Source organism: Odocoileus virginianus, chromosome 2 (assembly GCF_023699985.2).
Source record: "Odocoileus virginianus isolate 20LAN1187 ecotype Illinois chromosome 2, Ovbor_1.2, whole genome shotgun sequence".
Taxonomy (NCBI): Eukaryota; Metazoa; Chordata; class Mammalia; order Artiodactyla; family Cervidae; genus Odocoileus; species Odocoileus virginianus.
The window spans coordinates 12,701,216-12,715,699 of record NC_069675.1 but is presented as its reverse complement, the minus strand read 5'-3'; the positions used below and the strand labels follow the sequence as shown (position 1 = coordinate 12,715,699).

The 14,484-nt window shown below is 40.4% G+C and overlaps 1 protein-coding gene across 22 annotated transcripts in view; it reads left to right on the top strand.

Annotated features, from left to right (window-relative positions):
- The window catches only part of DYSF (dysferlin), a 219,261-nt gene that overhangs the window by 159,378 nt on the left and 45,399 nt on the right, over positions 1-14,484 (top strand). For 13 of the 22 annotated variants that reach the window (XM_070476375.1, XM_070476369.1, XM_070476392.1 and 10 more), the window contains one exon: positions 874-936. The exons of the other annotated variants lie outside the window; for them this stretch is intronic. In XM_070476375.1, coding sequence (XP_070332476.1) covers positions 874-936 — 63 coding nt within the window. The remainder of the gene's footprint in view (positions 1-873; positions 937-14,484) is intronic. 22 annotated transcript variants of the gene reach the window in all.

Sequence of the window (14,484 nt, the reverse complement as noted above, 5' to 3'; positions counted from 1 at the left end):
CTTCACAGCTCCTCTCTCCTCTGCCCACAAGGCATCTCCTGGCCACCTCCATCTAGACAGGAATGTGTTCCCCCCAGGACCCCATCACCTTCCCGAGGGCTATTTTAGTGGTCCCCCAAAATGTTACCCTGCCTGTAGCCCTGACCCCCACCAAGGCTCTCCTGGACCCTGCAGCCCAAGGATTCATCCATGGTGTGGATTCACCATACCACGAGATTGCAGGCAAGGATCTGGTGCCAAAGGAGAAGGCAGTAGGTTTGCTATATTAAGAGGTGGCGTGTTTATGAGGCTGGTTTGGGGCGAAGTCGTATGATGCCCTGATGTCTGTCCTCAAGGGCAGACTCAGAAACCTGCACTGGCTTAGGAATGGTGCCCCAGCAGGGGTTGGCGTGGCTCAGCTCTTAGGGGAAACCACCAGTGATGATGCGGAGCTTGGTGGATGTCTGAGGTCGGGATGACTGAAAGGCTGGGAGGGCCTGTGAGAGTGCAGTCAGCAGTGCCCAGGGCTCTAAGAAAGCAGGCAGGAGACAGGCAAGGACTGAGCCCTCGCGGGTGCCTCACCTTGTCCTTGGCATGCTCAGCCTTCATCTCATCCACACTCGCTGCTGCTCTGCGACAGTTCAAGGCTTTGAGCCCATTCTCCAGATGGAGATGCTGACTCAGAGAGCTCAGGGTCACATAGAGCACTGGGGCCAGGATTTGGGGCCACACTTGTCCAACTCCAAAGCACACATTCCTCCCACAGCTTTTGTAGCCTCCCTGGAGAGAGAGCAGAGGGTGCCTACGTGGAGAGTTCTGCTTCCTTGGGACCACCCAGTCTTCCCTGACGTGGCTTTTCTAATCCTGTTGCTAACCAGCGTGTTTAATTTGTAGTTTGCAGATGGTCTGTCGGGCTTGGCCCCCACTAACATGGCATCTTCTCCATCCAGTCTTCATGTATGTATTGTTTACCTATTTGGGGGCACCTTGATTTCCCCGGGGGGACTGGGTGGGGTTAGGGAGTTAGGAAGGGAGCAGAGGAGGTGGGGGTGGGAGGGGAAGAAAGGAGTTTTCTGAGCCCTGGCAGAAAACAGTTAACCTGCCCTGCGCAGTAATGGAGGGGTGGGGAGAAAGCTAAGGGAAGATTCTCAGAAACATGAGTCTGAATTATCTCTTGGTGCATCCTGGGATTTACCTTAATCCTGCTTCCCTGCGTGAGGGCTGGGGTCTTGGTTGGGATTGCATGGGCCAGGGGAAACGGAGAAGTCTCTGGACCCTGACTGCTGGGATGTAGGACATGAGAGGCCTCTGTGGGCAAGAGGCAAGTGATACTGCAGAACCCTGGCCGTCCCCAGCAGGCACTGAGTGGTCTGCTGGGGCCCACAGTTCACACCTGCAGTTCCCATGAGTGCTCCTTCTGTCCTCCTGAGCTGATTTCCTAGGTGTTATCTTTAAGGATCATGGGTCCTTCCAGGAAGATGGCGGTTGTGTCTAGCTTTCAATATGCACTCCCGAAGTCCCATGCTGAGGGCCAAGGGGAGCCCCAGGCCTGTAGGGGGAACCTAAGATATAGGACCTTCTGAAAGTAAAATTTCATTCATGGTTCAAGAGGAGGCATTGCTATATTGGGTGCTTTATGGCTTCTAGGAGGAGGCAATCTATATTTTAAGTGTTTTCTGATTTATCTGTTGTAGAAAATACAGAAAATACAATAAAGTATAAGGCAGGAAAGTTAAAACCACCTGTATTCCTACCAGTTGGAGATGAACACTTAAGATTTTGATGTGCCTATATTTATAGGTATCTCTTATGCACATTAATTACTTAAAAAATAAAACCTGAATCTTACCATACTTTAAAAATCTGAATTTTCTTTTACTTAAAAGTGTATTGTAGATGTTTTTCCATATGTTTATATTCTTGACAAAATGTTTGCATGTCATTCCATTGTATGGATATCCATAAAGTTTTAACTCTTCTCCCATCGCAGGACATTGAATTTCTTTTTTAAAAAAAGACTGAAAAATTATGTATTTCTTTTTGACTGCATTTGGGTCTTTGCTGCTGCGTGTGGGTTCTCTCCAGTTGCAGCGAGTGGGCACTCTTTGTTGCGGCGCACGGGCTTCTCCCTGCAGTGGCGACAGTCTGCAGGGTGTGTGGGTGTTGGTGGTTGTGGTGCCTGGGCTGAGTTGCTCCGCAGCATGTGGGTTCTTCCTGGACCGGGATTGAACCCGTGTCCCCTGCATTGACAGGTGGATTCTTAACCACTGGATCACCAGGAAAGTCCTAATTTCTTAATTTTTATAATTGTCTTATTTTATGTCCCTTAGAAGAGTTATTTTTAGTTTACTTTAAATAGGTCTAGTGCATTTCTTGTTAAGTTTATTCCTAGGCACTTTATAGACTATTTTGCTACCCAAATGGTATCTTTTTTTTCTTATTATTTTGTCTAGCTGGTTATTGCTAGAATATGGAAAACAACATTTTTTTGTATATTTACTTTGAAACAGATTCTTTATTAAGTGTCTTTGTTACTTCTGACAGTGGCTAATTGATCCAGTTGAATTCTTCAAGCAGCTAAGGTTGTTTTCTTCAAACAATAATAAATATGTCACTTTCTTTGTAATAGTTTTACCTTATTCCTTTTTTCAGAATAACATTTGGTAATTGAGATGCTAGTGAGCAAACTTATTTAGTTACTGATTCTAATGAGAAATTCTCTGTCATTTCCCATTAATTAATTATGATAATGATTGGTAGTTTCAGGTAGATATTTTTGATTTTGTAAAGTGAAAGTCGCTTAGTTGTGTCTGACTCTTTGCGACCTCATGGGCTATACAGTCCATGGAATTCTCCAGGTCAGAATACTGGAGTGGGTAGCCTTTTCCTTCTCCAGGGGATCTTCCCAACCTAGGGATTGAACCCAGGTCTCCGGCATTGCAGGCGGATTCTTTACCAGCTGAACCACAAGATTAATAGCTTAAAAATTAGATATGGGAGTTTAATATTATCCAGTGCCATTTATCAAGATGATAATTTTGTTTTCCATTGTTCTGTTCATATACATATATATTGATGTATATAATTGTCCTGCATTCCTGAGGTAAACCCAAATCAGTCAAGTGGTCATGGTATTATAGCTGACTACAAATGAAGTCTTCTTATGCAGTCAATCAGGATAGGTAGTTGGTAGGCTAACTGAAAAAGTCAGTTTAATAGGAACTCATTAAAATCAAATATAAGTACCATAAACATTTTCTTTTTAATCATATCCATGTATCTTCATTTGACAATCATTTGACATATGCCAAGGCCTCTTTAAATTTGAGTCTGCTATTTGGGTGTTATGTTGTCCTTCTGGTATAAAACACATCTAAAATGCATTATTTATTATTTTTCCTTTAGGTTTATTAAAGTTTTTGAGATCTTAATGGTAGGTGCAAAAGAACCTGAATGTGGAGTTCTTTTAAGGTTTAAGATCCCTCACACCTTTTTTTTGGTCACTTCACTCATACTTAATTTTTACCATTAAAAAACATCAATAGCACTAAATTAATTTTCATAGATAAAATGCCCTTTCTTTTAAAATTAAAATTATATGTATTTATAATGCTTATTGATCCAATTACAATATTAATACAAGTGGAATGAGCAGATTTGGGAACAAACAATTCTTGGTGAACATTCAGCTCATCTCTGGGAGCTGCAGTGGATAAATTAGATTAGCTGCAGGCTTTCATCTGCTCTGGACCTTCAATTGTTAGCAGAGAGACTGGTTAGTTTTTGTTAATCCTGGTGAAGGGGAAGTTTGTAAGGAGAAGTTTTGGTATGTGTTAGTTATTGAGTTAGATTTGTTATTATTTATGTAGGATTTTTGCGTATTTGTTCATATGTATTACTTTTAGGTTGTCTTTGTTAGGTTTTGCCATCAGGGTTTTAAATGAGTTTCATAAAATATTTTCTGAGGTGTACTCTCTTTTTCTGTGCTCTTAAACAGTCTCTAAGAGATGAGAACGATTGTTTAAAGGTTTGAAACTACTTGAGAGCGATTCTTTATGAATTTCAATCATGCAAGTTGGAAATTGCATGGTATTTTAATAGCCTTGTTTTGTGTATAAAATGTGTAATATTGTGAATCAATCTAAATTTAAAAAATGATTAATAGTCATGTAATTTAAAGGGTGGTGGCCAAATGAATTGTATGTATGGTTTAGCTGGTAAACAGGATACCTATCATCTTCTCTTGAAAATGCTGGTTGTAAGATGTGAGTTTTGAATTATAGAAGATCTTCCAGAATACGTATTTTATACAATTGGATAAGATGTGTCTGTTCTGTACTCATTTTGTAACACTGGGCCCAGCATCTATTTTTGGGAGGAGGTTCTTTGATCACTTTCTACATCTTCAATTTGGTGTGTTAGACATCATCAGATATTGTTTATTACATTGGTGTGGATTTGCACATATTACTATAATAAAATGCTTCTGTATCTGTTCTGTTTTTTATCTGTTCATTCCTGATTTTGTAATTTATGCTATTTTATTTTTTGCTTCATTAGGCTTAATAGCATTTCATCTATTTTATGGTTATTTTTCATCCAAAGAACTGGCTCTTTAAAATTTTTGATTCTTCTGTGTACTTGTAATTTCTTTTTCTTTTTAGCTATTTGCTTTTCTTGTCTGACTGTACTGACTAGGACCATAAGTTTAATACTTTGTATAACTGATAATAGAGAGTATTCTTATCTGATCTAATTTAAAATGGAATATTTATGTTTCTCCACCAACTCTGAAATTTATAAGTTAAAATGGAATATTTATGTTTCTCCACCAACTCTGAAATTTATAAGCTGAGTGATTATTAGCAAGCTAGAAGTTTTTATCATGAATGATGTTACATTTTATTGAATGTTCTTTATGGATCTGTTGAAGTGATCATATGTTTTTTCTCTTTTAATCTGTTAATGTGGTGAATTATATTAATAGTTTATTTTTTTTAATGCTGAAACAACTTTGCAGTTCTGAAACTATTTGTCCTGGTCATGTTACATTATCTTTTTTCTTCATTGCTGGGTTCAGTTTGCAAATATTTAGCTTAGGAATTTTTTTGCATCAATTTTTATGAATGGTAATGGCTTGGGACTTCTTTTTCTGATACTTTTTTTTTCAGGTTTTGGTGTCTAGATAATACTAATCTTCTAAAATGACTTGAGGCATATTTGCTCTTTTTCTAGTCTCTGAATAAATGACAAAAGCCTGACATTATCTGTTGCGTGAAGGTTTTGGTAGATTCATTTGTAAAACTGTCTAGACTTAGTATTCTTCTTGGGGATATTTTAAACTGCTGATACAATTTTTAAAAATGTTTATAGGACCTTTGAGATTTTCTGTTTCTGTGTGAGTCATTTTTGGTGATTTATATTTTATAGGAATTTATCCATTTCTTCCTAAAATTATTGACATAGGATTTTTCATAACAACCTCTTACTTTTAAAAAAATTTTCTTCACCTTCTATTTATGTTCCCTTTCATTCCTAAAGTTGTATTTTATTATGCTTGCCAGAATTTGTCAGATTTTAAAAAATCTTTTCAAAGAACCAATTTTTAGCTTGCTGATTTAGCTCTATGGTTTCCTAGTTTTCTAGCTTCTAGTTGTTTCCTTTATTATTTTCTTTGCTTCCTTGGTGGCTCAAATGGTAAAGAATCTGCCTGCAATGCAGGAGACCTGGGTTCGATCCCTGGGTTGGGAAGATCCCTTGGAGAAGGGGATGGCAACCCACTCCAGTATGCTTGCCTGGAGAATTCCATGAACAGAGGAGCCTCATGGGCTACAGTCCATGAGGTCGCAAGAGATGGATATGACTGAGTGACTAACACTTTGCTTTGATTTTTAGAAGGCTTGTTATATTTTTAACCTCTTAAGTGCGGTGTCTAGTTCATCAATTTTCAAACTTTCCTCTTTTCTAGTGTAAGCATTTAAGGCTATAAAATTTCCTCTAAGTACTGCTTTATGCATCCCACAAATTGTGATACGTGATATTTTTGTTGTTTTCTAGTTCTGAGTATTTTCTTATTACTGTCATACTTCTTTTTGACACTTGAATTGTTTAAAAGTATGTTTTAGAAATTCCTAACTTATGTTTGTTCTTCTTTGTGATCTCTGTCTACTTTTTCTTTATATATTTGATGCTGTGTTATTAGGCACAAACATTGTAGCATTCTTATATCTTCCTAGAGAATTCAATCTTTTAATGGTATGTAGCAAACCACCACTCCTTGCTTTTTAAAATCTCTACTAATGAGTTTTGCCTTAAACTCTGCTTTGTTTCATGTTAATACAACTAAACCATATTCTCTTGGTTAGTGTTTTCCTAATATATATTTTTCTGTCTTTTTACTTTCAATTTTTCTGTGACTTTAGGTATCTCTCTGATGAACAGCAAATAGATGGATTCTTTTTTTATGCATTCTGACATAAGCTCTTAGAGAGTTGGACAGTCTAATATATTGTGTTTTACTGATGTATTTGGATTTATTTCTGCTATCTTGTTCTGTGTCTCTATTAGTCCTACTCTTTTCTTTTTTTCTCATTTTTTGTATTGAAAAATCCCCCCATCTTTTCATTCCTTCTTCCCTTTTCAGTTTCAAAGGTATACATTGTTTTTATTCCTTTAGTGATTAGTCTAGAAACTATAATAAACTTAGCAAAATCTAAATTTAAGTGGTATTTATAGCTACCTCCAAAATATTGCAAGGAAGTTAGGATGCTTTAATTCTAGTCACTTACCAATTATGAACTTTTGTTCAATATTTTAGTTCTACCACTATAAATGACATTTTTAAAAGCAGTGTTATTTTTTGAAGTAATCTTTTTTTTCTTTTAGCTAGACCCACATTGACTGTTTTGTTTGATAGACCGGTCTTCCTCATCCTGGGATCATCTTTCTTCCTGAAGAAGAGCCTACAGAAATTCCTATAATTGGGATCAGTTCATTATAAACATTCTCACTTCTAAATTATTTTTGAAAGTATTTTTATTTCACCATTATTTTGGAACTACTAGTTTCACTGACACTTATATCCTGTCATCACTTTGAAGATCCTATCTCACTATCTTCTGGCTTTCTTTGTGTTGATGTCTTCCTAAATCCGAGGACTGTCATTTTGCTTTTAATTAGTTCTGGATAGTTATCTCTTCAAATATTGCATATTTGTCATTCTCTCATTTCCTTCTGGAACTGATTAGATCTATGATGGACCTGCTCTTTTCTCCCTGGCAGTTCAACTTTATTTCATATTTCTTTGTGTTGCACTCTGGCTAATTTCCGAAGCTATGTCTTCTAGTTCACTAAGTCTTTTAAAAAACTTAATCAGGATATAGCCGATTAACAATGTTGTGATAGTTTCAGGTGAATAGTGAAGGCACTCAGCCATACATATACATGTATCCATTCTCCCCCAAACTCCTCTCCCATCCAGGTTGCCACATAACATTGAGCAAAGTTCCATGTGTTATACAGTAGGTCCTTGTTCACTAAGTCTTAAGTTGCTTCTAAAGGCTAACCCCATCTATTGAGTTTCTAGTCCCAGTATTAAGTTCTCTCTCTAAAAGTTTTCTTTTGTCCTCCAAATCTGCTTGTTGATTTTTGAAAGTCTCTTATTCCCTTGCCATATTTTTAATGCCTTTTAGTTTTTAAACAGTTTTTTTTCCCTTAAAATTCTATTTCTGATAATTCTGCTTTCTATTGTCACAACAGGTCTATCTGCGGTTGTTTCTAACTGACTTTCACTCATGGTGCCTTGTTCATTATGTGTTTCACTATTTCTGATTGTGAACTCATGTTCCTTGGAACTTTATCTGAGAGTTCTTTGAGGCCTGGATGAAAGTCACATTCTTTCAGAGAGTACATGTGTTACTTTTACCAAATGCCTGGAAATATTACAAACCCAGATTCACTTAAAACTAAATGTTTGGCTTGAGCTTTTTGGACCCCACAGTCAATTTGCATTTTGGCTCCTTATTTCTTTGGCTTTTTGCTTTTCATTTGCACCCAAGGATCTTCTTTATATTCCCATCAATTCAGCCATTTAAAAAGGATTTTAAACATATATTATTTGTTAATTTAGGTGTTCCCACTTGGAGAGTTTCTCTGGTCATCCAGTTTGCCATTTTGCTGGGTCTCTGTTAGAGTTTTCAGTTTGAAAGTCATGATGTCTTCGTGTACGTTCTCTTTCCTTCAGGACCAATACTCTAACTTCTTGTTTGTGAGACCCTCTGGAGATTTCCTGTGACCATAAATTGATCATTTGTTTTCTTTCATTTTTATTCAACTCTTTAACACTTGCCTTAGTCCTCATATTATCCTCCTTATCTTGAACCTTAATCTTTTCTTCCTGTTGTTACACAGGGAAGTCCTTGCTTGTCAAGTAGCAGAAGCTCAGATGGCACTTCCATTACTGCAGAGGTCCCTTCTAATCTCAAACTCAGATGAAAGGAAGGCAGGAACAGTCTAAAGGTGCTGTAATTTTACTTTGTCAGCTAGGAATCCAGCAAGGTGGGAGAAGTAAGCGAGAAAACAGGATCAGGGGCTTTTCTACTGGGCTGAAGTTTGTCTTCTGTGTTGGTTGTGTCGGTCAGATGTTGGCTGGCTAGGTGAGAGCCACACTTTTTGTGCATGGACTCCGATATAGGAGTTTCTTAAATAAAGGAGAGCTGACTCTTTCCCAGAAGGGAAAGACCAGGCAGGTGTGTTGCTTTAGGGACGTTTCTATAGTCTTGGCTGTGTGGACCCTTGACATTGTGAGTTTAGACACTTGTTGGGTCAATTTTCTTGGGACTAGATGCATATTATACAAGTTTCTAAACCAGGGTTGCCAGTTTATGATTTTTACAGTGAAAAATACTTCTGTCTTGAGGATGTGACCTTGGGATCTGGCCTGTGGTCTCTCTAAAGGCTCAGCAACTGGTAAGTCAAATTGTGAATGGAGATGAGTCAAGAATCACAATGAGGAGAGAGAATTTTGGGGTCTGAAATTGAGTGGCAGCAGTCCAAAATGGATTGAAATATCCATCTCCAATGGTAGGAACAGCTTTAGTCCCTGAGCTGGGGACCATCCCCCTGGTGATGCTGATGTAAACAACTAGGAACCGTCAACTCCTCTTCTCTTCTCTTTCCAGGACTGATCAGTTCACTTTTTCCCTGACACAGTCTTTCCCTAGATGTATTAGTACAGTCTACCCACTATGGTTCAGGCTCCCTGTAGAAGTCTCTCCTTGCTCTGAACACCCCCCTGCATTGATTTCATGGTCTGATTCTCTGAGGGCAGCCCTATTTCCCTTAATTCCAAGGTTTGGGGGAATGCTTCATTGCAGCTCATGGATACTGACAAGAATTTATCCAAAGACTTTGAAGCAAAGGTTTTCTGAGCAAAGGAATCAATTACAGGGTGTGGCTCCCAAGTGAGGAAGCATTTCCAGAAGGCAGCCAAGACAGTTTGCCTCAGTGCAACGTGCTTGCATCTCTGACCTTGAGAGTTTCAGGGGGAGTATTTTAATTTTAATAACATGAAGTCTTTTTACCTGTACTTTTGTATATATCAAATGTGCTAATTAGGAAAGTACTTATCTTCTCCTTAAAGTAGGTTTCTTAAGGACATGTATTTGGCACTATTGGTTCAGCAAGAATTATTGTATGTACTTGAAAGTAACAAAACTGTACTTCTTTAAAAATATCTCTGGTTCAGATGTGTTGCCAGGGCAGCCGGCTTCCCCCCACTCCCATTAGTTCTGATTAGGGAGGTTTGATGCCTGTCACTGTGTGTAATCTGGACCTTCCTTTGTGAGTCATTCCTTCTCTCATTTTCTCAGAGCAAATACAAATCGCCCATCAAATGACAAGTGAAGGCACAGGGGAGGCGAGGGGAGGGAAATCAGAGCCGAAATCTGTTAGCTATTTGGAGTAATTGGTTATTTGCTGTGTTTGCTGGTTGGGAAGCAGAGCACATACTTTACGGTCTCTCCTGTTACGGGGGCTGGAGTCACCCGCCGATATTGGATCCTCGTTGCCGGAGCCCTTGGCTCCGGGCGCCTTTCCCCTGCTTGGCATTCCTGTGGTCTCCTCGGGGGTGCACCCCTCCTCCCTCGATGCGCACTGCAGGGGGGACAGCCCAGGGTGAGACTTGTCTGGCGAACTCCAGGGCCTCATCGGGGAGGAAGAGACCCTAGCCCCCTCCCAGAAGCCCTCCCTGCCTCCCCCCACATACTTCCTTCTTCCCAAGAGGTCTTTTTCCTGGTCCACAAGGGACCTGTCTTCCTATCCAAAGGAAAAAGATTCATCTCTTCCCAGAGGGAAATTCTTGGCTTGCCTTGAAATCTACAGGACAGGAAGTTCTGTCTGAGGTCTAATTTAATGCCTTCCTACCCCTGATGGTCCTTGTCATCATCCCTGCCCACCCCACCCCCCACCCCCCACTTCCCAGTCTGGGTTAAAACAGTGCTTGGAAGTTGGTTCAGTGCTCACTGCTGAGTCCAAGTGCCCCAAAGGAGCTTATCAACCTGCCCAGTGACGTGAGCACCTCTCTTACGTTCACTGAGGCATAGGAAACCAGCTTGAATTAGCAGCAAGTTCAAAATATAGAATATTTGGAAAGTAACATGATGTTGTGTATGAAAACTCACACAGTAACTAGAAAGCAGGTTGACTTTGGCACATAGTAGGCTCCCCCAAAATACTTTTAAAATTGAATTTAAGATAGCTAAGATTAGTGTCTGTAGTTTGATGAATGCTTCTGCAGCTCTGGGAAGGCCTTCAAAAATAGTTTTTCTCTTAAGTAGATGGTTGGAACTTTTGTTAAGCAAAACTGTCTACATAAGCAGAATGAAGGTAAGGCAAGCTTTTGCCCAGGCCTTGTTGGAATCATCACAGATTCTGAGTTAGCGATGTCTCATTGTTTTCTTCACAGGTTTGAAGACTCCGATTGTCTTTCATTCACCCTACTGGATCGATTACATTTGTTAGGGCTTTCTGCATGGGTTATGGGGTGATGCTGTCCTCGGAGGACTAAGTCATAGGCTCACATACATACCTTAGGCTTCTGAATTTGGAAAGACATTTCCCACAAGTCTCCTGCCTCACTTGGGCCCTCCATCTGGAACAGGCCAATAGTCAAATTGTCAGGTCATGACACTTCTCTGCTCACCATCTGCTTGACTGCCAGATTTCAGGCACACTTACTCACTGGGCCTTTTGGAAGCAATTCAGCATTTTGGTTAAAGGTCTTCCTTTCCCTCCCACTTCTGCTGGTCCAGCTTGAAGTCACAGTAAGCAGAGTAATGATCCCTCAACAGACATGGAGGCAGAACTGCAGGGAGTGTCAACAAGAGGCTGAAGGCCCAGTGTTCCACTTGTGGAAATAATTAAGTGCTTCTTTTTGTCATAAGAGTGTAGAGTTCTGCGGAATCAACATGGTGGCTGGCTGTGGGCATATATCTGTGTGGTTTTGAGGGGCGTGAAAAGCTTAGTGTGCATGGGATGGGGTAGGTTCTGAGTTGGGTGTGGCACGTCTAGGGGTTTGTCTGGTTTACATGTAGGAGTGAGTACTTGTCCATTACATCTGTGTTTGTATTAATGTGTATGTGAGCAGATGGACTCAATTTAGTTTTTAAATCTTAGGACATTAATTAAAGAACTAGAGAATCATCTTATCATCATTCCAGTTCTGCAGATGTTGAGCTATGGGAAACAGCACTGGGGATCAAACTGGTGATGTTGACAATATCAACAAGAACATCTATCATGGTTAACTTTATAGGTCACAAAATATCTTCACAGACATCATCTTGAAGCCTACACTAATCCTAGTGTTAGGTTCTTACATTACGATCTTGATGATAATGATTCGTGCTAATACAGAAATTTTTTTCAACACCATCTAGGATGGTTACCTTCTGGTTGACATAGGCAATGAAGGCCTGTTTTCAAAAATGGACTTCTTTTTTAGAGATGGGTGTATAGTTCCCTATAGTGACCCCAAGATTTGACATTGTAACCTTGGTGATAACAGAATTTGACTATGGTCTCTTCTATTTGATTCAACTGGTCATCCTGGGGAGAGAACACAAGTGATATCCTCTGTCCTCCCCAACTCTCCTAACATCACAGAAAGTCAGGCTTGGAATGATTGTTGTCAACTTTGCCATCCATATTCATGAAATGCATTAGGCTTATTGAATGAAAATGAAAGATTAAATGTTCTGACTGTGCCGTGCTGATTTGGGTCTTCAGAGGGATTAGAGTGCCCATTAGACAGGATCAAGCTTGGAGAAGCAAGTCTTTGTTACATGGCTCTGGTTGCTCAGGAACTGAATGTTGGCTATTAGCTGAAATTGGAGAGGCCGCCAATCTGTGCCTTTATCAGACTTACTTGTTCAGCTTCCTGAAGGGTGAAGGACTCTGAACCTTGGGCACAGGGAAATAAAGCTCTGATGGCCAGACTTCCTGATGAAGCCTGAGATGACACTTTAACAATCAAGCCTTTTGCATTTGTTTCTCCTCCTTTCCATGTTCCAAGACTAGATGCTTAGTTCTTGCAAAATGAGGTCAAGAGCACACTTGGAGTTAGAAAATGTATGACCATTTCCTTTTTGGAGCTTTCAATTATGGGATTCCACTAACACCGGAGGGTTGCTTGGCTTTGGTGCATCTGGGATGATAAGACATGGGAAGACTCTCCTGTTTCTGTGGGTCTCATCCTTATGCGGGGGCTAACTTCTTCTTGGGCTTCTTGAGGAAGGGAAGGAAGACATGGTCATGAAGTAACTCCATCAGAAGCCAGGTTAGTTAAATAGCAGGAATGATATTTTCAAGTCACATCCGTGAGTGTGTTGAAAATATGACTATTTTTCTGTAATTCAGCTTAATCTGTCTTTTGAGCTCACATTTTTCCTGGCAGAAAAGTCATAGTAATTCTTCAACCATTTAGGTTTAAGCTTTAGTTAGTTTTGGATGTTTCTCCCTTGTCCTCACCCCTGGGAGACAGCTAAATTCTGGGTTGGGCTTCCATAATGTCATGGCCTCCACAGGAAGGGGGCCCTGGTCACTAGTGTGTGTGCATCCTGGATCTACTGGGCACACACACCAAACAGACACTGTCTCATTATCTCGACCAGAAGACCCTTTCAGGTATCCTGGCTTCCTCTCTTTGCTCCCTTTCAAGCCTTTCTGGGGAGCATGGTCCCATGTGACAGCTTCTTTGTGACACTCTGGGGTCTTAGGATGTGATGAGGACTCCTCCACGCTCTCTCTCCCATGACACCCATGCGGCCATCTGTCAAATGCCGCAAGCCCCAATTTCTCTGGCAGTGTTTGAATGGTTGCTACTTATCAGATCCCCAAAGTTTAGGAGAGATCTCTTCCATGTATACTCTGAGCTAACCTATGAGGGAAAGTGTGGGTATGCCTTATCAGAAGTTACTACAAATCTTAAAGGAGATGTGGTACACATATACAATGGAATATTATACAGCCACTAAAAAGAATGCAGTAATACTATTTGTAGCAACAGGGATGGACCTAAAGAGTGTCATACTGAGTGAAATAAGTCAGAGAAAGAGAAGTATCATATGACATCCCTTATATATGGAATCTAAAGCTGCCAGAACTTACACAGGACTGGAATGTAGACTCTTGGAGGGCACAAACAGAAACTTGTGCACCAGGACCCAGGAGAGAGGAGCGGTGACCCCACAAGAGACTGACTCAGACTTGTCTATGAGTGTCCAGGAGTCTCCCACAGAGGCGTGGGTCAGTGTGGCCTGCTGCAGGGTTGGGGGCACTGAGTATAGCAGTACATGCATGGGATCTTTTGAAGGAGGTCACAATTATCCTCATTATCTTCATAGTTTGGCCCCAGCTAAATAGTGGGGAGGAAACACAGATCCACCCATCAACAGAAAACTGGATTCAGGATTTACTGAGCATGGATTTACCTGCCCTTCAGAACAAGACCCAGTTTCCCCCTTAGTCAGTCTCTCCCATCAGAAAGCTTCTATAAGCCTCTTATCCTTCTCCATCAGAGAGCAGACAGACTGAAAACCACAATCACAGAAAACTAACCAATCTAATCACATGGACCACAGCTTTGTCTAACTCAATGAAACTATGAGCCTTGCCATGTAGGGCCATTCAAGACAGACGGGTCATGGTGGAGAAGTCTGACAAAATGTGGTCCACTAGAGAAGGGAATGGAAAAACACTTCAGTATTCTTTCCTTGAGAATACCATGAACATATGAAAAGGCAAAAAGACAAGTCACTGAAAGATGAACTTCCCAGGTCAGTAGATGCCCAATTTGCTACTGGAGATTGGTGGAGAAATAACTCCAGAAAGAATGAAGAGATGGAGCCAAAACAAAAACAACACCCAGTTGTGGATGAGACTGGTGATGGAAGCAAGGTCTGATGCTGTGTAGAGCAATATTGCATAGGAACCTGGAATGTAAGGTCC